General features: G+C 37.6%; 2 protein-coding genes across 2 annotated transcripts in view; both read right to left on the bottom strand.

The window, feature by feature from the left end:
* The window catches only part of LOC134797789 (uncharacterized), a 364,311-nt gene that overhangs the window by 169,522 nt on the left and 171,348 nt on the right, over positions 1–23,441 (bottom strand). The window lies entirely within an intron of this gene.
* On the bottom strand, positions 18,648–21,855 carry LOC134797341 (uncharacterized). The gene is made up of 2 exons (XM_063769563.1): positions 21,453–21,855; positions 18,648–21,158 (listed from the first exon to the last, which is right to left on the bottom strand). Exons 1-2 carry the CDS (start codon positions 21,853–21,855, stop codon positions 19,171–19,173), a joined length of 2,391 nt encoding a protein of 796 aa, XP_063625633.1. The 3' UTR covers positions 18,648–19,170.

Here is a 23,441-nt window from a genome sequence, read left to right as displayed (position 1 = left end):
ACATCAGTAACACGAGGTTGTAAGTGCGTTGCCGGACTTTAAGATGGGATTACACTCTTTCCTTGAAGGTTTGAAGGCCGTATCGGTCCGGAAATACCGCAAATTGCTATTAGCTGTTGCAAGAGTGACAATTTATAAAAACAATAGCCATTTCATCATACAGATCCGGAAACCCAAACAATAGGCCCGGGTTCCGCAATAAGCCAACATCCCTGCAGCTGTGACACTTGGACCCGTTATAAAGCAAACATTACTGTTCAAATATTATTAAACCAGTATTGTAACTACATAAAAACGCTTAACCTGTATGTGTATGATAAGGATCCTGACCGAATCTTTAGTCATCTTTTTGTATTTTTGTGCTCTACATCTACAGCATAACCGAGATTTTAACCCAAATTTTTTTACGACTACACACTAATGAAAGGTAAAGCTATTTAGTGTGTCAAATACATTCACTGTTAAATTAAATTCATTTATCATCGGATATGTCAGTGTCAAAAGTGACGTTTCCTCAAACAAAAACTTCACTTTCGACACTTGTTTGACACTGACATATCCGATACATACCGTTTCAATATCTAGTATTTAACGTATCTCATTGTTCAAATACAGCTGTGTGTTTCTACATTAGGTATACCTAGTTTTCCTAAGTGATTAGTTTTCTACGTGGTTCTTGTTTACTAAACACGGCAGTCAAAATACTGTCACTAATATTCAAATTTTAACAAAGTTGTTTCACAATCGGATCGTATAATCGTATTACTCGGACACGGGCTTTCGAGAGCCAATACTCGATCGTTATCTTCCAAATCCTCCTATCTCCGTATCAGGTTTAGTATTGAGATACGACCTTTTAAAGATAATCCGGCAGGGTCGCCATGTAAAAGGATGTAAGTCACGGTTGTTTCCTATATAGTTACGCTTTTTATTGGCAGCTGAGTAAATATTGGCCTGACTTGTTAACGCATAACTCCTTCGGTCAATATTTACTAATGCGTTGACCTCTTTTATCAGTATTTTTAATGGGCATGACGATTCTGTGGGAAGTGTTTACGTTTTGAGCAAATATTGATATACTTCTAGTATTTTGGATATTCGCATTTAGTCAGTGGCACCACTTGCACCGACAGGTTTACTAGATAAATAAAAAAATAAAAAGCCTTTTTATTCCATAACCACTTTTTTTAAACTAAATATTATTTTATGATAATCTAAAGTGTTAGGGTCCCTTCCGGGTATAGGCCTCCTCCAACCTCTTCCACCGTTCTCGGTCTTGTGCCTCTATTTATTTGCTAGAACGTGTACATAATTAAACCTACATTTAAAAAAAAAACTTCTTCGTTTAGCAGTAAAGAAAATCGTCGTTCGTACGACCGTTACTATAGATTACTAGGTACGGTGTATCCATAAATTTTACATGCAGATGCATTTTTTTTAAATGAATCAAGTCTCTACAAAAGACTCGGGTCTCTAACAAGGCGATAATAACTCGAGTGTCGACGTGATTATATGAGTCTGAAGAATACATTCGTCTTAAGGCAGGATTATATGTCTGAAGAATACATTCGTCTTAAGGCAGAGGACTCAAACCAACCTAAATTCAAGTCTAGAAATTAATGAGGTATACTCAAACAGACGTGTGCTGTGCTTACATAGCAATACTTAGACCGAACCCGCTCACATGTTTACTAACATAAGTTTTAATTAGGCAAACGTAAATATTGCCTAATTTGCGTTTGTAGCGTTTGATATCTAGGCAAACAGTAAATAGCACTAAGTAAAGCTTGTTAGGGTGGTTTTCGAGTAAATATGGTTTGGATTTCACGTCTGGGGTTCTACTTCTCTTCTTCGTCCCAACCAACAACTATATCCCTCCATTTATCGCGAACAAGGGCTATGTGGGCTGCCCTCTGCGTGGAACCACATGCTTGTTTTATAGAATCCGACCATCTTGCAGGGGTTCTACTAGGCGGCCGAAAATTTGTTGACAGTTCATACATTTGTTGCTACTTGCTTTTAGTGGCAAATGTATGAACTTGTGAAAACAGGCCCTGGGCCGCTAGCAGGGGTCGGAAACCGGTATTTGCTCCATACAAAAATACCGGTATTATTACGTTCTTTTTCGTTCTTTGGTTTATTATTTAATTTTTAATGGGACAATCTAATAATACAAAGTTGTTACCTAAATATATGATTCAGTCCTATGTAAAGAGCATAAAATAATTCAACATTTTGGGTTATTACGGGGTTTTAAAAAAATACCGGTTCCGAGCCCTGGCCGCTAGAGAAGATCCCTTAAAAATCGCATTTATTTACCTAAAAATTATCGCAATAATACTATCTATTTTAGTATAACACAAGCAGCTGGAAGCGTCATAAAATGGATATAAGAATCTCAGAAGTCGTCAAATCTTGCTATAACGTCTGGATCGTAAAGTGCCAAATAATACAATATTTATGTTGCCTCGAAACCATCACGGATATAACCTATTAGAATTAGAATGATTTTTGATTCAATAGAGTTAAGGTGGCCACTGACGAGCCTTCCAACAGTCCAAATAGCGCTGCAATCCAAAATCGGTCCGTGAATGTCAAAAATGGTATAATGTTTAATATTAGGATGCCGTCCATTTGGATGAATCCATTGTACCGGCATCCATTTGGAGGGCTCGTCAGTGGCTTGCTTAAGACCAAGAAAAGTCTGCAACGATTTTGATAGCACACGCAGTGAAAGTGTTATACTCGTATATACGTCATAAGTTCATAGAAGTTTGACGTTTAAAGTAACACTTGCACTGCGCGTGCTATCAAAATCGTTGCAGACTTTTCTTGGTCTAACTCTACCTATATCGACCAGCGGGCTTAGCAAGGTTATATCATATTGCGCGTGGAATCTACTGTCGTCTTTTAACGATAGTCGTGTTTTTATCGTTTTGCTGAACATGGTTACGGGCTACGATAAGAATACCACGTCGATATCGTATATAGTTATCCACTATCATTCGTAAGTGACCACGATTGTCGATGCCTAGAGTTTATGAAAAATCCATTTAATGCCTGGCTTTATTAAAATGTCGGACGAGTGTCGGACGATGTTTGAAAACGAATAGTTAGTTTTATTACTACACTTCCAAATTGAAAAATGTTTAAATGAGTGACAGCTTTATACAAATTGACTTACATTATAACATGCACGGATAATCGTGTTTTCTCAACTGACAATTCACTTGACATTGACAAGCATCGCGTACGCGCATGATTCAGTGAATTTAGTGAAAATACAAACCAAGTCGAAGAAAAATACTGATTTGCTGTGTAAACTAAAGGAAATGCCACCCAAAATGTAAGTTTCTCTAATTTATTTATAGAAAAAGTTATAGTTCGTTTGATCATTAACTGGTTTTGTCATGAATATGTTTAATTTCAGTCGATGCTTCGGCGCACAAGAAAATGCTAGCCAAATATATAACTCAGCATCCCCTGTTCGCCTACACCTACAGGGAGATTCATGAGCCTCTCGGAACCCAGAGATACAAAATGCAATGCTGCACAGTGCACACAAGTTCTAAGATCTAGAAGAAAGGATTGAAGATGTAAGTACACCTTTCTTAAACTAAAATCATGAAAAGTTTCTGGTGCCTTTTAATATTATTGACACTTAATATTTATTTCTTCTCATTCTATCTATTATGTTCTACTAAGTGACAAAAGTTTGTTAAAAACCTGTTCTATCACTACTATAATTGCAGGAAGTTGATTTGACAACAATGATGTGTAAAAGTTACACTACAACACTACCTATGCATACATTTATTCACACTGCATAAAAAGTGCATACTTAAGGGTTCTAACAAATATTAAAATCTTTGAAACCCGTAGACCTCACTTTAAAAACTTATATATTTTTTTACTCTGTTTGTATATTCTAGAAGCTGGTTTTGTAGCAAGAATAAAAGTTTATTGAAAAAGAAAAAGACACACTTTATGCCATAAATCTAAGACATAAAGATAAAATATTATTAATAAGTATTTAGTTTTTATGCCCGTTCCGGATGTCCCGCTCACTTAAACTTTAAGTCCTTCCTCTTCATAACCGTTTTATGTATGATTGTTTTGCCGTTCAGGCAACCTATCTATGGAATGCACTCCCTCTACCTGTAAGACAAGCCCCAAGAAAATTTGTTTTTTGAGTAGTCATGCTCGGTAGTTATCTGCTAAATGTCTCGTCTAGTGTCTATCATCCCATATACATATTAGTACATTTATTTTTATAACATATATGTATGTTTATGTTAGTATGTATATCTAAGATATACCTACTGCATTTGCTTTTTGATTGGTTTTTGCACCAACCTTTAGTGTTTATATGTGACGTCCCACGGGTAAAGGTACCTTATGGCGGTTGGCGCTTACGCTATTAACTATTAACGCCGCTCCAATATTATTGCGGCGCTATGCGACGTAAGCGCCAGCCGCCATAAGGTACCTTTTGCCGTGGAACGTCACATATTTGTTTCTATGGTTGACTAGTAGGTGACAGATAATGCCTTTTGGCATTAAGTTCGCCATTTTTACGTAATTCTATATTTTTGTGCAATAAAGTTTATAAATTAAATAAATAAAGTAGCCATACCCACAAGTAACTTACAAATTCCCTGCAAGAGTTAGGCCGGCGCCCCACTGCTGCGCACGCTATGTACACGACCCACGTTCCTATACAAAATTTCGTGGGCTTGCCCACGGTTTGTATTAAAACGTGGGCCGTGGATGTAGCGTGCGTAGCAGTGGGGCGCCGGCCTTATTCAATACAAATAAATTGTATTAGTACCTATTCTACTAAGATTATAAAATAATATAATACCTACTCGTACAATATTCTTACTTATAACATGTAGGTAATATAGGAATACTAGGAACAGTTATGTTAGCACTAAAGCTGGCCATATACATTTGACAGCTAAGTTTGACCCACTTCCCGATTTCCGATTGAGCTGAAATTTTGCATACATAACAATATGTAAATCGGATGACAATTGCAATATTATGATGACATGGAGCTGATCTGATGATGGAGACATGAGGTGGCCATGGGAACACTGTGATAAAACAACGCAAACTAATTGTGCTTGGTGTTGTTAGAATGGACTCATGGAGTATTAGTTGCCTGTTGAAAGAAAAGTACAGTCAGCGATAAAAGCTTGTACCAAAAATTATATTTTTGCCAAAAACTTATTTATATTGTTAGGGCTTGGGAGTAGAAGCTGGTTTCTTTACTGCTGGCAGCTGGAATATTTTTTTTGTGTTTGGTAAAGTGGTCTATTGTACCTATACCTGACTATGGGAATGATTTTAGCAGCCTATGTATGTGTGTGGGTATGTTTGTGTCGTATATTACCCTAGCATAGAATATCTGACATACATTTTGATAACTAAGGTGTTCGTTGGTTTGTTTTTATGACGCAAGTGGTACAGAACTACACTTGATACATAATACAACTTTAATAACGGATAAATAATTACTAGAACAAAATTCAATTTATTTTCAATCGATAATTTGGACAACTGTAACAAAAAAATCCCCCTGGCTTAAAAACGAGAGCTTTCTAAAAGTGACATTAATTTCACATAATTTGCCAATGAACCGCTGTAAGTACTAGCCTGCGCCTGACCTCATCTAATATAATTTGTTTCTGTTTCAGTCATAACATATTGGAGGCTTGAAAGTGCACATACCCATAGATTGGACGTTAAGCTCAACGAGACCATGCGATGCATCTCAGGCACTATCCGATCTACAACCGCCACTGGCTGCCGGCATTGAGTCACATTGCCCCTCCTCACATCCGACGACTCAAGGCGTTGAAGAGGGAGGCTGAGAATATCACGAATAACCCCACAATGCCTGTCCACGAGGAATTCTGCCGCCCGACTGCCCGCCGACCCTGTGCTACAGCTGGGAGCCTGAGCAGCTTTAATATTTCGGATAGGTGGATAGCGGAATGGTCAGCTTCGGCAGCTCGGAGTTGCTGTATATCTGACCCAACTAAAAAACCAAAAGGGTTTGACCTTCCTCGGAAAATCTGGTGCCGCCTGAGAACCGGACATGGCCGCTGCAATTCAGCCACACAAATGGAGATAGACGGCTTTCCCACTTTGCGAATGCAGAATGCAGACCACTTAGCATATCTTCCAACGCTGCCCACTCCACTCCTCCTCCACTCCTGGGCCTGTTGAGGACCTGAAGACCGTGACACCTGACTTGGTTGCTTGGCTTGGCAACCTCAAGGCTACACTCTGAATGCCCTCATCAGTTTATGATATGAAATGAAATCACTTTATTGGAGCATTCCACGAGCTGTCCCGTACAAACGCATTTTATTTCCTGTGTTGCGACTTTTTTTTTCGCCATTTAAAGCAAGTGATTAATTTTCCGTGCATGTTTGACCATTTGTCATAGAAAAGGAAACTCTTATACCTGCAAATCTCCAGAAAATCTGCATTTCTACGGGACAAACGGTAGACAATTGCATGGAATGCTCCATTGCCAAAACATGATAAGTTGATGGTAGAAAAAATATTAGGAATACAAACCATATACCTACATATAAATTCTATGTTAAGTATATACTAAGTTATTCTAGGTTAAGTACTAACTTATTGTCTACTCTATACATAGGTAATTACATTTAGCAAGACATGTTGGCCGTGGGTACCTCTCCGCCTTGCCAAAGGCAGCAGGGAAACTTTTGTCAGTCGTATTTACCACCACTGTGAAGTGTGAAATGCGGATGGTAATCTGGCCCACAGCGCAAAAGAGAAAGACGATCTTTTAGGAACTCTTTTTGCATCGAACTCGACCTTGAAAGACGACGGTAGCGCCCTACCGCCCACCATCCCGTAGTGTGAATACTCTATGCCAGAAACTTCTATCAAGCAGAGGGATATTCGGCGGGAGTTGCTATGCTTTCGTTTTATAAGGCGAGCGGGCCAAGTGCTTCAGAGTTGTGTCCAGTGTTAGCGCGTCTTACGTTAGGGGTCTCCTGTCGAAGTTACCATCTTATGGACTGTCCAATAGACTACCTATTATGCAAGTGGATCGCTAGCCCTTTGTCCGGCAGGCGCATATGAGCCGTAGTTGACGGAACCTGCTTCAATAGCTGCTGCTGCATATCTGTGACATGTTGTCTATCGACGACATTCATCGATATGTGGACTACTGAGGCTTCCTATACACTATACAGGATGGCTAAAAAATAACTACATTCCCGTTGCCAGGGAGGTTTTGGGATTATACTGAGTAACTTTTGCTACGGGACCAACCTCGAAATCGCGAAAAAAATAGTTTACCCTCCCATAGAAATTGGACCAGCCAAAATGTATGAAACAGCCAAATTTTTTTTCGCGACTTAGGGGTTGGTCCCATTTCGTTTCGGAGAGGGGGGGGGGGGGAGGCGCAAATTTGGTGCCTGCCCCGGGCGCCATATGACGTTCCTGGTACAAAAGCTGTTCATACTTCATAGTAATCCAGCGATAAAGCTGCTGGCATGATGGGCACTTTCACACCGGGTACGGCAGCCAATGATTTGTTTGTACACCTACATTTAATGTGTAAATAAACTTTGTTTAATTTTTTGGCAATAGTTGTTTTATTTACCCATTTATAATATTCTCTCTAGCACAGAGCCGAAATTGTTAACTTATCTATAGAGTTTAGTAAACAAAAAAGACTTGACAACACCACAAGTGACGAGAATTGTCATTCTTGTATCTACCTAAATGGAATTTAACATAGTTTTTAATATTCAACATTAGTTATTGGCGTATTGAGTCTGACCGCAGTTCTAGTCACTAAAGTAGACTTATTAGCATAATAGAGCATTTAGGAATATTCTTATTTGACCTTTTCACCGCCAGACTCACTAGACGCGTCTTTTCATACAAACGTAGTCCACATTTTTCTCTCTGGATAATAACATTAAATATTTTGATACAATTTGTTGTATATCATATCAACATCAACTACAGCCATGCCCCTACGTTTGTTCTTTTTTTTTAATTTTTAATTATTATAATAGAAATAGTTTATTCGTGGCATAAAAAATTGGTAACAGACAAACGAGAAAAAAAGAAGAACGAAAATTAAAATCTACACTTAACATTACAACACATATCATTACATAACAGAACAAGTAAATAGCCACGAAATGGTCCGAAATGGTGATAAGAGTTAGAAGCATTTAAAAATTTGTATGTAATCTGTCTTCCGCTCCTAATTTTTACAATAATCAAAAATTCGAACGTAGGGGCATAGCTATATGGTTAATATACATTAAATTATGTAAAAATATTTTCCATAATGTAAATATCCAGAGAGGAAAATGAGGACTACGTTTGTATGGAGAAGCGGAAGCGGCCATCTCCCTTTCCTCTTAAGTAAGAACGTGCCTAAAATGTTTTTATTACCTATGCTTTCATTGTACTATACTGCATATGAGTCGGATTTTACATTTAGAAGCTATAATATCACAAATTTTGTACGCATAAGGCTAAAATGAAAAATAAGAATAAGTGACACCTACATTGAAGCATGCCCGGGAATGGTGTTCTGTGTGAAGATTATCCGTCTTGAATGTTTACTAGTCTCTACTTGTATAGAAATATAGGTAAATTAGGTAGGTATTTGTGTGATAGTAAAACATAGTAATAGGCGAAATATGTATTTATTAAGCTTATTAAGAGCCGGTTTTGTGCATGCTTGCATGCTTAGGAAGTTTTTTAGGAGTGTCTTCTCTAATTTTTCCCTTGATCCACGAGAAGTTTTCTGGAAGAAAAAGAAGGAAATAAGTAAAAGTAGGTTCATGTGGCAGCGATGGAGTAAGTATTTTCACATGAGTGCAGTCTAGTGCACTCAAGATATATACTAAACAATCGCCAGGAATAATATCCATTAAACAAGGCAGCACATTAGAACTAGGTGCCTTAGTTAAACCTAATAAGTATTGCATTCCCAGATTATATATCCCAGAGATAACTACTTATCATACATAACTATCAAACAATGGGTAGGTACATATCTCAATGCATAATACAGCCGCACTCATACTTATTCAAAAAAGGAAAAGTTACTAAGACAGTCCTTGTGGAAAGTCACAGTTTTTTATGTCTAATACTTAATTCAGTGCTCAAAAGAACTTACCTTCTGTTTACAGCATCTACAAACTGCTCGAGGTTCAGGCTTACAGTAGTGTGGCCAATCCAGTCAGTAGTGCTCCAATGGACAAGCCATGATCTTGACTAGTCCCACGTTGGTAGTTAATTGCCATCAGCTAGCAGGTGTAACTGTTACACACCAGCAGCTGCTGCTGCTGCTGCTGGTGTAGGTGTGCTGCTGGTGTGGTGTATACTGTTAGAACCTAAAACAAATAAGTACCTAATTACAGTACCGGCCAATAATATATCACCTCCATGCTATTACGGTATAACTTTTTTTTATATTTGTGAGTGACTTCCACAGCTTTAGGTAGTTTAGTAGTATTCCTTGTCCAGCGATGAGAAAAATTGGTCTATGTAATGATTTTTTCATAGAGGTTTTTTGTTTTAATGTATGGTCAACTTCATTATTTTTAAAGAGCTTTTTTAGTAATATGCTGAGTCTCTTATTGTAGTTCACAGTATTTCAGTATTCATAATATCTTATACCTTTAAACGAGCAATTCTTGTATATTTATTTATTTATATGTATATATATTTCGGGGATATCGGAAACGGCTCCAACGATTTCGATGAAATTTGCTATATGGGGGTTTTCGGGGGCGAAAAATCAATCTAGCTAGGTCTCATCTCTGGAAAAACATGCATATTTATATAAAATGACTAGTAAAATATGAAATCTACAAACTAACCTACTACAAGTTCATACAAAAACACACAAAGGTGATATGTTATTGACCGGTACTGTAAATCTAATTTTGTCAAGTAGATTTTCCCCCTGGAGGTTAGGATATGAATGTTGAAGTAAATAGTAGCTTAAGTAACCTCTGTTAGTAGGTTAGTAGCATAAGTAAGAGATTGTACAACAGATATCTTAACATACTAACTTTTACATATAATAATGAGGCCGGTACCTAGTATTGAAGAGTTTAGTAGCATTGTCATTAAGACGTCTGTTTTACATAGAATCAATGATTTCAAATATAATAGGGTCTATGCATAGAATACATATTAACTTTATAAGAAACACTGCAATTTTATAGCTTTACCTTTGAGATGTTTTGGTAGGTAACCCATCACCGTTTTGAAGCTCGGCGTTAAATTCGGCACATAAGTAAATGCACTGCACACTCCTTACGCACTCTGTAAATATGCCGAAACTCTTCGTCCGTCATATCAAATGGGCTGCAAGTGTTTCTTAAAGCTGTTGACGATATTTTTCTTCAACAGCAGCCGCGAGTAGGAATAATAAAATTTGACTTCCCTGCGAAGAAAATATTGACAATATTATATACAGCGGAACATTGTAACTAATAACTCTCAATATAATCATAGAAAAACTGATATTTACCTGTAATTTATACCTTAAAATATGATTATTCACTACTTTTGCTTTCACGACAAGGCTTATCGTCATCTAAGAAGCACGTAGTTAAAATTAACTAAGTTGAACTGTCAAAATGGGACAATCTGTCAAATTATCCACATCTTATCCAACGACCATGTTATGCAAATTGTCTTCTATCATCTACCGCTGTCAAATGTGGATAACTCCATATATCGTCTGCAACCATAGTATGGATGATAAAACCGACGATAACGGCCGTTTTATCCACACCTATTGCGTGATAACTACCTTGTCGTACAACCTTGCTAAGCCCGCTGTTTACTTTTAAAGAAATACTTTATCTTCATATCCGAATAAAAAATTAAGCTCTGTCACACGCCTCAAAAATGAATCGCCAACACAAAAAAAATATACAAAGAACTACTGAAACACACCAACATAAAAAAACTTGTATGATACGGGTATGTAGATATCTATTCAGTGGGTTTCCTCAGAAAACCGATATTGGCTATTGGTTTTATGTGCATCGGCTCCATACGATAACAGCTTCACCCTCAAAAACCACTACTGCAAATAACATTAAATTCTTCCAAAACTTTATCTCCGACAGACAGCCATATAATAAAGCACACGAACACATATTTCGAAACGACGAAGGTGCTAAAATATACTCAAATGCACTCTAACGCCTTGAGAATAGAGGCGTGTTCAGATATTTGTAAGCACCTTGGCCGTATCGATGTATCTGGGCTAAACGTTGCAAGCTGAAACTTAATGATCGACTGCACATTTAGGCAGTCGTTTTATAGCGGGGGTGTTTAAAATTTCCTACAGAGGGTTGGGACCCTCTGTACTAAAATATGTTGGGCAAGTGAAAAGAGCAGAGCGGAGTAATGAGCGGCTGAACCACGCAATATTGGGGCAACAAACGTTACACGACTGTTAAGGAGATTGACGGCAACTGCGTTCGCGACAACGCTGCAGTGCAGTAACTTTCATACTTGATAGGTTGGCCATATTACTCGAGGCAGAGGCAGACCAAACACAAGATGGCTAGATGACATTATGGCGACTGGCGGGAGCGTACACAGATCCGTGACAAGTAGCGAAAAAGAGAGGAGGCCTTTTCCTAGTGCCAGTGGGACACAGTGTAGGCTATTGAAAAAAAAGTCGTACGTCACATTCGGTAGCTTTAGCTGTAGACATGACTTTATCTGCGTAAATGGAATGTCGATTTCCGTAATAAAAACTTTTCTATATCCTTCCCGGGAACTCAAACTATCTCCAAACTAAATATCATCTAAAACTGAATAAGCAGTTTAAACGTGAAAAGGGAAAAAACAGAATTATTTTCGCATTTATAACATTAGTAAAGGATTCCGCTATCTCTTATGCCTTGCACTAAATTTGAGTGAACCCACCTCCAAATAAAACCAGAGTATAAACTCGAATTTCCCGCGTCCACACCTGTTTTGGGGCGTCTTTTTCTCATTTAGGATCAATAATTCTATACAAAGGGGCATATTTTCTACCATACAATGGATATTACTGTCAATGTTCAAAACAAGGGTCAGAATCAAAGGAAATGCAATCGGCACTGTCAAACACAATAGATTTCTATTTAAAAACGTAAGGGTCTTCTAAAGAAGATTATGACGTATTTTCAAACCAGATTTATAAGAATGGTCGTAACTAAAATTTTACATTGACTTTTATTTACGAATAAACTGTTTTGAACTGGAATTTCGGATCCTTTTGATATTGCATTGGGACTTTGATTTGGATCAAATACAAAGCCTATGCCATTGTGAAGTTTAATTGAATATTGCTTTTTAGAATTACCGTATATATTTTGCGTTTTCCTGTAGGTTTTATGAAAATCTTTGGGATTGACCTCACAAGGCTTTCCCTAGTTAGGGTTACGTCCCCAAAGGGGAAAAACTGGACCCTATTACTAAGACTCCACTGTCCTTCTGTCTGTCACCAGGTAGTACCTCATGAACCGTGCTAGCTAGACAGTTGAAATTTTCACAGATAACAACAAATACTAAAAAGTACGGAACCCTCCGTGGGTGAGTCCGACTCGCACATGTCCGGTTTTTTTCCTAACGGACCATTTCGGTTTAGTCTATGACAAACGAGTTTCGTCTCAAATCTAGTTTTGTTATAACGTAGGTACATCTTAAATCTAGGACCCATAACAAAATGCACAGTATTTTTATCAAATTTCATGTTTTTACGTACCTCGTAGTTTTTACGGGAATCAAATTTTTGCCACCTTTGTTCAAAAATACTTTCTTAATGTGTATGTATTGGGCTATTTCTCCAGAATCTTCGTTATTGTGTAAAACGTCGTATGTTACAAAGATTTTACTATGAAAATACTGCCTTTTTGATTCTGACCCGAGGTCATGTTGTTTATTTGGTCAAGGGGGGGCTTATTGACAAATGCCGGCCATTTGTGTCAATATGTTACGTTTAGCACAGATGTTTAGATGTGTTTGATAAGGGATGTGCTGAGTACTTCGTATTTCGGGTTCCTTTTGTGGAAAACGTGTTAATTTGATTTTTTACTCGAATAGGAATGTTTTATGTAAGTAAGTATTGTAAGTTGTTGTGTGTGCCCATAGACTAGGAATCCTCTAGACCGAGTTTAGAGCAATTATTTCATGCAACCGATGATGCCAAAAATGCGGGGGAGCGCGGGACGAGGTGAGCGAAATCCCGTGCCGTGATTGGTCCGTTCAAAGACAGGGACGTCACACAAAGACACTTTCGACTCGAACATGGAGTAAAATCACCGTATGCGTGGCAGAGGGGGTAGCGCGACTATGCTCAGTCTGGAGGATGTTTTGTCTGTGTCTGTGCCCAAATGGTTTGACAGATTAAGTACCTATAGGTACTTAAGTCATAATATGTTGACTTTGCCTCATTGTGAATGGCATACGGCCAAAATCGAACTTTAAGATACGTCAGTTAATAGATCTAGAAAAGATATGGATTAGATATGTCAGTGTCAAAAGTGACGTTTTTGTTTGAAGAAATGTCACATTTGACACTGACATTATCTGATCCATATCTTTTCTAGATCTATTAACTGATGTATCTTAAAGTTCGAATTGGGTCGATAGACTGAATTGTGTAATAAAATCAATTCTGTAAAAAAAACAAAATATTCATATTTCCAACATCTTTGATTAGGTACCCAATTCCATTATAGTTTATTCACCACTTTATTTTTACGAACAGTCTTCGTATCAAAAAGGCCGTTAACTCACTGCTTTACTGATGAAACAATGTGGACAACTACCTACGAACATGATATCACTTTCAATCGCACAAATATAGAGCGACCGGAACGCACAGATATTTGTATCGAGTTAGTTTAATATTGTTAAATCTGTATATGTCCCCTTGTCCCCAAGAAAATGGAGGTTCCAAATAAGGCCTTAAAGTCTCATAAAGTGCTTAAAATGTTGTCCCAAGATTGCATTACATCCATCAAGACATTGTGCATAATCTTGTTTTATGCCCCCTTTAGGGGAGTTTTAAATTAATATCTAATTTTAAGGGCGAACACCCCCAATTTGGTAAGGATGCAGTCAGGAATACGCGGGGCTGATACGCGCTAGCGGGTAATAACCGCCTTCACATGAGACTACAGTACGAGCTTCTTCAATCTACTTAGGAAATAAAAAAACTTGACTTCGGTAAAGCATCGCAAGTAACTTTAATAGTTACTTCATCAACTGACATAAATCTAATGACATCTCTCATACATCGAAATGCATTAAACAGTGTAGGCTATAGGCCGTTCTATAAATTAGGTGAGCCAAATTTCATTCCTGAGTAGGTAATAATGGTTATGTTATGTACCTATAGATGAATGGTTAAATTCGTGTGAAAACTGACCATAACCACAGTTGAAATTATCTTTCAATATATGTATCACGTTACCACGTCCTAGAAGTTCGTCAAATCCGCCCGCTTACAGCTTCAACCAAGGCGTGATCTTACACTAAGACAGTCGGAGCTATTACGATTTGTTGCCATCAATCTTGTTGGCACGGTCTTACGGCTGTTTTGATTTTATTACCTTTGTAAAGCATATTTATTGTCGTTACCCTCTGCCCGTGTCGTAAAAGCTTTCTTACTGTTTCGTCTAAATAATGACGTCGACATTACCTGTAACAAAAAATATTTAATTAGAATTACGGAGGAATCTAACTGTGTCACTAAAACATAAAGAAAAGATTTATATAAATGAAGTTGCATAATAATATTTTATGAATATAAGCAAGGATAGAAGGCCTCCTGTGAAAAATAAAGCCCTAATTAGACGTGTGCGCCGATTAAACAATGATCGGCGGCGGCGTTTGCCGAAAAATCGGCGGCGGCGGCGTGATTTCGGCGTGAAATCGGCGTGACCTTGACTTCCAGGTTTCTTGAGAAAACCACCGTTATACCCGTCTATAAATATGAGTTAGAATAGAATAGAATAGAAATACATTTATTTATAACAAACAAATACAGATGACAAAAACATGTTGACAAGTTAATATGTGTTCTTAAGAAAAATCATTAATTTGTTGTTTTTCTTGAAAATTTGCTCAATCCAGGTTGCTGGTTAGTGAACTACGTATAGTTTGAATATGCTGTGAGTAAAATAAGGTTTGTAAATGAATATAGGATAGGTATAATAGCGTGATTCTTAAAAAAGTGGCATCGACAGGTTAAAGAAAATGAAAATCATTATTTTTTATTTTTTTTTACTTTTAATAATGAAAAATATGTTTTACCACTTCAAGTACCCCAAATTTTCAAAAGGGAACGGAATATGAAGAAGTTATTTTCAAGACGTACAATAACCTATACATTGAACACAGGTTAAAGATAAGCAGGTTACAGTAAAAAATACATTCATTTTTATTTTTTCCCTTGAACGGATAATAATATGAATGTCTCACTTTTAGCATAGATGAATAAACCTTCATACAATATTAAAATGATATTATTACATTAGGCCCCATACCAAATTCGTAAAATAATCGAGACAAGTTAAAGTTAACATTCCGTTACAAAACCCCAGATTTCTGCCTTTAACCACTTGTATCTACGAAACTACGAAACTTGGGTCATAATGGTACCCTACGGTGGTTAGCTTGATACTTACCTAATATTTTGCCATAGTTATGATCTAAATAAATTTTTCTGTGTATGAGTCAGATGCAATACCGCGCATGTACAGGTTGGTACAGGTTAACAGAGAAAATATCCTCGGACAAACTTCATGCGTGAATATTGTTGTAAAAATATATATATAAGGCCTGTGCAAAGTACATTTTAAAAGGTATTGTTTATGTTATTATTTAGCATGATATTTTATCTACATAAATTGGTGCTTATAAAATCTAAAGAACTAAAACTGAAAGAGCGATGCTTTTGGACAAGACAGGTTACAGTAAAAAGTGCTACTCTTTATATTATATAAATATAAGTATTAAATTTAAATAAAAATAATGACTCAGCCTCGATAAACATTGTTTTAGTTTATCTAGATACATTTTTGTTTCATATAAAAAAGAGCAAATAAACATACATTCAATTCAAAAACTCGATGACAGGTTAAGATGCCACTATTTTGAGAATCACTCAATAACTTGATTTCCCTAGTAACTGGCTTGCATTAAGAGGTTACCTGGTCCCAATCACCTTCGATTCGATCTGTAACTCTCCGTTTTCTCAAGCTTTCCATGGCTTATCCTATTGAAAATGAGATTCTTTAACAAAACAGAACTTCACATATCCTTGAAATTTGCTAGACATAGAGGACTGCTATGGTTTTCTTGTCGTACAAGCATCAGGCTCACAAGACGTATCTTCTTTCTCGTTTTCTCATTGCTGAGGATCGCGACCACATGTAATTTGTCTTCATTTCGTGGCGTCATAAGCCGTATGGACTGCACGGTGCAGACTGCCGCAAGCCGACCTCTTCATAGCGTTCGACCATCTCACACATGCTGCAATTCGAGCACGTTTGCCATTCATTTCTCCACATTATGCGTTTAATAATATGTGCGAAGAATGTAAGGGTTCACCTATGGCATGTTGGGAAGAGCTGAGTGGTGATATATAGTTCTCTGAGAATGGAGGGGTTTGTTCATCTAGCTGTCCGAGGTATAAGCAGCAGTCTTCGTTCGTTTGTTAACAGTTGACGGTTAACGTTAACAGGTGACAGTTATTGGTGTGTCAAATAGTTTCTGCAACTGGCTATTCAGTTTAATTTAATTAATAAATTATGTGTATATTTAATAATTGTAACATAAATAATACAAAAAAATCCATATTCTAATCCAAAAACCAACTTGGAATAGCTAATTAACAACACTCAAGGTCACGCCGATTTCACGCCGATCATTTATCGGCGGCGGTGGCGTGGTCAAAAAGCCCGGCGGCGGCGGCGCGCCGGCGCGGCGCACACGTCTAGCCCTAATTTAAAGTTTTAGTGGTTTTAAATCTTCGTTGGTTTTAAATGCGTAGTTACGGAGTAACAAAGATAAATTCTTTTATTTTCATTTTCAGCAATATCAATTGATCTCATTGACAATTTATGATAAATTTACAATTGTTTGTTTATATTTTATATAAAACTCGACCACACTTCTTTAAAACCTTTCTATTTGTCCAAACCACCGTCCAAACGATTATGATTGATAGAAAAACATACCCAAGAATCGAACCCGTGACCTCCGCCAATCACAATCAGCTGTATAAATCAGCTGGCCCGGCAAAACACTCCAAATGAAAATAAATGTATGGCTAAAGTTAGCAAAGGGAAACTCAACTTTGTAACTAAACAGTTAGGGTTCATAATAAATTGTAAGTTTCGGTATTAGCTTCTAGAGAAAAAAATATTTTATCTCTTGAGTTATTCATATTAATAAATGTGTGCATTACAGATGTCTAAGTAAAGATGTTTTAGTGAAATTAGATTTAGACTGGAATAAAACATTTGTGAGAGGTACCTATTGTGTAAGATTTTTACTAATAAGTATATACATATTAAAAAAAACTATTATTTCAACTTAATTTGTGCATTGGCCAACTACCATGAAAGCACTTGCCAGGATATTTTTTATTTATTACTAAGCATTTTTGTGATATAGTTTTATTTTAGATTTATTTAGTCTTATTTTAATTTTAGTTTAGTTTTTAACTATAGTTTTATTCACGATGTGACCTTTACTATCAAAAAAAAATTGTGATTTCCCTTCCCAAAGTTCTTTAAATGACTAAGTATTACGAATGCCAACAAACAAACAGTGTGTTAAACAATTTTCATAATAATAGATATATTATATAGATAAACCTATTCCCAATTCCACGAATAAGCGGTCCCACAAGCCTCCAGCATTAACCTCTACAAATGGCATAAATAAACAGTATAACATACCCAATACGCAAACATTTCCATCAAATAACAACAAAAAACTCAATAAGTCATTCAAAAATCAACCTTCTTACAACGACTTAAATACTAACGTAATTTCTGCTCAAACAAAACATAAAAAGTTCAAGAGTCAAAGCAAAACAACTCTTCTGCGAATGTCACAAGACTCACAAGTTCTCAAATGATACATTTTTCTGGATTGATGTCAGTAAAAGTTAAGTCAAGCGATAATGGCTCTTCTGCCCGTGTCGTAGGGATATGTAAAATAAATTGTAGGATGTGTCAGAATCAGGCGGGGTACCATCAGAGTAGATGGATATAGAGTACTACATCTTATAGTCTCCTCGTACACGGAATACTTACACGGATCCGCGTTGCAGCGTGTGAAAAGGTCTTGGCTTTCATAGGTGGAGACTAAGTGGACTGTAATAATAAAGATCTTGTAGGAAAATCTAGTTTATTTTAGAAACCACACAAAACATGCATTGTCATAGGAAAGAAAATTAAAGAAGTGCCGCTATGGCAACGAAATAACAATATTCTTATTATTTTAAATATGGAACCTTTAGTTCGTTTTTCAATGTTGCTAACATTACTGCGCCACGAGATTAAATAAATTTAAATGCGTATGTTAACATGAGCAACATTTGACAGGATTCATTACAATAAATTATAATTATATTATTTATTTTTAAAGAAACAACTGATGATTAATCAACACAAATCTTAACAGAACAAAATAAATATATATGTAAGCTCTTTGTTTACACTTAAATACATACCTTTGTAATAGGTACTTTAGACACTTATTAAAAGCTAAAAATTAGGCTAAGTTAAATATCTATAGGCAGTACACATATTTTTAATAGACCTATTGTGAATATGACCGCTTTGCCAAGGGTTGCTCAACTGCGCGTAATATGCCGTCCTTCCCCGGAACAAGTTAATTACCCTCGCCATAGGCTACTCGAGAGGAGGTGAATTGTCACTACGTATTATTATAACTACGAATACCGAACTCGCACGAAGCAGTGAACCGTGGTGCAGGCATGAAACACATCAGGTGAGTTGTGGCAACGGCATTCAGTCTGAAACACATTAGACATTTATTTATAATCTTTTTTACAGTGATTAAACTTTCTATTATACAGTGCCTTTGTCATGAATAACATAAGATTACATTTTGTCCTGTATCTAGTAAACATATATGCTGATTTCTTATAATCAAGTTTGTCATGGGTGACTGTTTTGGCAATATTGCCAGATGCTGTGCAGCATAAGGAAGCGACGCGTTTTGTAATCGACCACTAACTCGTATAATGCCTTCGCCATCAAGGAAGGGAGTTAGCGGTTTTAAATTACCTTTAACTTGCTTGTGAGATTGCAGCATCCTTAAATCATCTGCCAAGGATTGAGCTTGCTCATGTTTGACTATTAACATGAGGGCCTTGTTGAGCTCGGCTATAGTTAGGAAGCCCTTAAGGTTCTGAGAAGTCAGTTTGACATGATTGCAAAACCTAAGGATATATGCAAGAACACAAGTCATTTTTGCTACAGTAGAGAACTTTTTTATTTCAAAGAGATCAGGGTGGTGCACTGTGGTTGTAAGGCACAGAGCACTGGTATGATCAGCTTTCAGTTCAGGCAACTCGGTGGGCACAGGTGAATGTTCTGAAAATATACAATCTTCATTATGCAGGATTAATTGCCCATGCCCATTATATTTTGTGAAAAGAGTTTGATTCTGTGGCACATGCAACCTCTTTTCTAGATTGAGAAATCCATTGAGTGCTAAGTGAGAAGATTTTCCTAAATCAGAGTTGATTTGCTCTAAAGGGACCTTATTGGGCTGTAAGACCTCATAATAGTCTTGCTCTGGTAATTTATGTAGGAAAATCTCAGGCACCTTTTCAGTTTCCCCAAATGCACTTGACAGGTCGCTTGGATATTCATTGCATTCCCTACAAAGCAAAGATATTACCTGTTTGGATTTTTTTCTTGCTGGTAGCTGCATTCGACCACCGATGATCACGCCAAATGATGTCTGCACTAGTGTAGGACCTTGTGGCGTAGCGGCGCATGCTATTGAAGTACTTGAAGCTGCAGCACTCGAGGTTGTAAAGCTCGGTGCCGGAGTACTTGCACTGCCCGCAGTTACGATAGGCTGTTTGGTTGCTTGGTCTCTATTATTCTTTGTCTGCGTCAGAAGAATCTGAAAGAAGACACCAGCATCTAGCAGCAAATCCACATCACCACACTTATTAAAATTCTCATCGGCTAATTTGCAGTTAGTAGGCAATGTTATGTGCGACTTGTTAATAGGAATCTGTGGCAACTTCGTTGTTATTTTATCAACAACCTTGCAATTGACATTTATTTTGAATGGATAAACAGCAGAATGCACATCAAGGTTTATACATTTGTCAATCGCATGCTTGGCATTATTGATACCAGTTATTTTAGAACTAGTATTTTGCATCGGTAATCCCAATTTGTCCACAATCCTCTGTGTAATGAACGATGCCTGTGAGCAACCATCTAACAATGCCTTGCAATATATTGCTAGCCCTGACTTAGTAATCAGCTTGACTCGAGCAGAAGGCAATATTATATTATGGGCTCTATTCCTAGTTGCAGACAAAGTTACAGAAGGAGTAGGCTTGTCTTGATGCAATAAGCTATTGTGCTGTAGCTTGCACACCTTACACCGAAAATGAAATTTGCATTTGCGCTTGTGTTGTGACAAACAAATCTTACACAAGTTGTTTGTTGAAGCGAACTCCATGCGTTTCTGAGGAGAAGCTAAATTAAAACTCGGGCAATTGTATAATCTGTGTGCACACTTACAGTATAAACATTGCAGCTGAGGCTGATGCGCGGACGGCTTTGCTTGTGCAGCCACAGGATGGTTGACAAAGCTCTGCGAAGGCCCCTTCTGCACGTCAGTGTTTTCAAATGCTAGGGCACGTTTTTCCACGTAACCTAGGAATTCTTTTACCGTGGGCGACACATTGTTATCTCGCTCCAGTTGAAATGCCCTGTAGGTAGGCAGGTCAATCTTCTTAGATAGGATGCAAATTATTATGGCATCCCACTTATCTACCGGCTCACCCAGGTTTTGCAGAGCAGCAAGATGCTGTTTGACAACTGAAATGAAATTTCGTAAATTAGTGACATTAGATCGCGTGATTGTAGGCATATCTAGTAGTGTATTAACATGTTCTTGCGTAATTCGAACTTTATTATCGTATCGTTCCTTCAGTAAGCGCAGTGCTTCTGGGTAGCTGTTGTCTTCTAATGGCAGATTTTTTATTAAATCGAGTGGTTCATCACTTAAAAAACCTTTAAGATAATACAGCTTCTGCACCGCTGAAAAGGAAGTACACTTATCGATCATGGCTGTGAACATGTTTGTAAATTCGTAATATTCTGTGTATTTACCTGTGAATGTTTTTATGACGACTCGAGGCAGTTTGAGGTTCTCCGACTTGACACTTACGCCATTTTCGCTGCTGCTGGTAGCGCTCGCTTGAGGAGGATTGTCCCGTAGGCGGATAACATTTATGATGCTATCTAACTGTGCTATCAACAAAATGTAGTTATCTTCCACCTCCTCATCATCGGTGGCGAGAGTAGCTGGTGGGGAGGAAAAAAGCGAGGCAACCTTGCTAGTGAGGCGCTCATATTCGCGAAAGGCTTCTAGAAGCCTAGTTTTCTTTGCTTGCACTAACTCTATCGGCGAATTTATGAGCGCTTCTCGGTCAAAGCTGTTTTTTAAACGTGTGATTGAGCCTTTGGCGCGACCTCGCGCGGCTATTGCCTCTTTTTGTTCGGTGTGTGACATTTTTACAATTCTGTATAAAATGCTCTAAGCAATCACTACACTTTACAATCACTAAACAATATTACACTACTAGAATACACTAATACACGAGTCACAAGTAATTTACTAATGCGGTAAATAAATTGAATTGTTCAATCACGAAACGAATTAAAATGGCGTCGTCGCGTTATCGCTGTGTGATGAATCGCAGTGTTGCGTTCTCTCGGCGTTGACGTACGGCGCTACGATTGGTCGAGGAACTCGAGGATTGCGCAATGCTGCCGCCCGCACGAGCACGAAGGGATGCGTTCAGATTGCACGTTGACTACACGAGACGAATGTTTCTTGCACGCGCTGAGAGCGCTAGTTGGTGCATCATAGCGTTTCATTCATATGAATCTTGCGTTTTTCTTCGTATTGCGCCGCTCGGCTTTGCAAGACGGCGAAAGAAAAAACGATGATTTTACTCTTCTTTTATTGCGCCGTTGGCGAGAAGAATGAAATATATTGCATTCTTTATCATTTATAATGCGCCGCTCAGGACTTCAATAAGTCGGCGTGATAAAGAATGATTTCTGACCTTCAATGTAGTTTATTGCGTGATTCCATCTTCGGCACTGATTTTTTCCTTAGAAGGACCATATGAAAAGGTCTTGGCTGTGGCGAACCTTCACATGATGTTGGAATTTAAAATTGGCGAAAATAAAATGTAAAAATAGAAAACACGCTACATTGTCGTAGGAAAGAAATTGAAGAAGTGCCGCTATGGCAACGAAATAACAATATTCTTATTATTTTAAATATGGAACCTTTAGTTCGTTTTTCAATGTTGCTAACAGCGTGCGAGCGAGGTCCAACGCGGGCCGCAAAAGGGATGGCGGTGAAAGAAAGATATACAAAGGCATTGTTAGTCTGGTATTTTAGCTGTCTTCGTTGTGCCTATAAAGGAATTTAGAGACATCAAAAACTGAACTCATCATCACTGTAGAAAACTGTTGTTTATTTTTACGAACAAGGCCTATTTAGAAAGGGCTTAAAATTGCCACATTGATGCTTCTTTTTAGGTTAATTCAAATACCATAAAACTAAAGATAAAAACAGACAGAGGAGAGGAAGGAGAATCTAATCATGGCAACGAGTCACAAGAAAAAGTTGAAAACTGAGATGAGGTTACCGTCTTGCTTAGAAATAAAAGAAAAGTGGAACAATTCAGTCTCTCTGTCACCGTTAGGCACCTCCCTAACATAAGGCGCATATGAAAAATATGATGAAAATATTCGCTGTCATCGGGTAAGTCTTGGTAGCTCAGTTAGCAAAACGATGGGTTAGTGATCCACAGTCGCGAGTTCGGTTCTCGCCCAAGACAGGGAATTTTTCCATTTTATTTCCAAGCAGCTTCTGCTTAATACAAAAATAGGTTACTGTTTTACTTAATACTGTGGTTCAATATGTCATTGTGTCGAAAAGCGTGAATAGATCATCGCAAACAACTCGAGTCAGCCAAGTGCGAGCTTCCGAGAGGTTTCGAGAAATGGGTTGTTTTTGTAGAGATCGTATTATAGACGCGTTGAATGTATTTCAAGTTTGGGGAATATAGAGTGGGGTAT

This window comes from Cydia splendana, chromosome 15, assembly GCF_910591565.1.
Source record: "Cydia splendana chromosome 15, ilCydSple1.2, whole genome shotgun sequence".
In the NCBI taxonomy this organism is placed as follows: domain Eukaryota; kingdom Metazoa; phylum Arthropoda; class Insecta; order Lepidoptera; family Tortricidae; genus Cydia; species Cydia splendana.
This window is presented reverse-complemented; position numbering and strand designations above follow the sequence as displayed.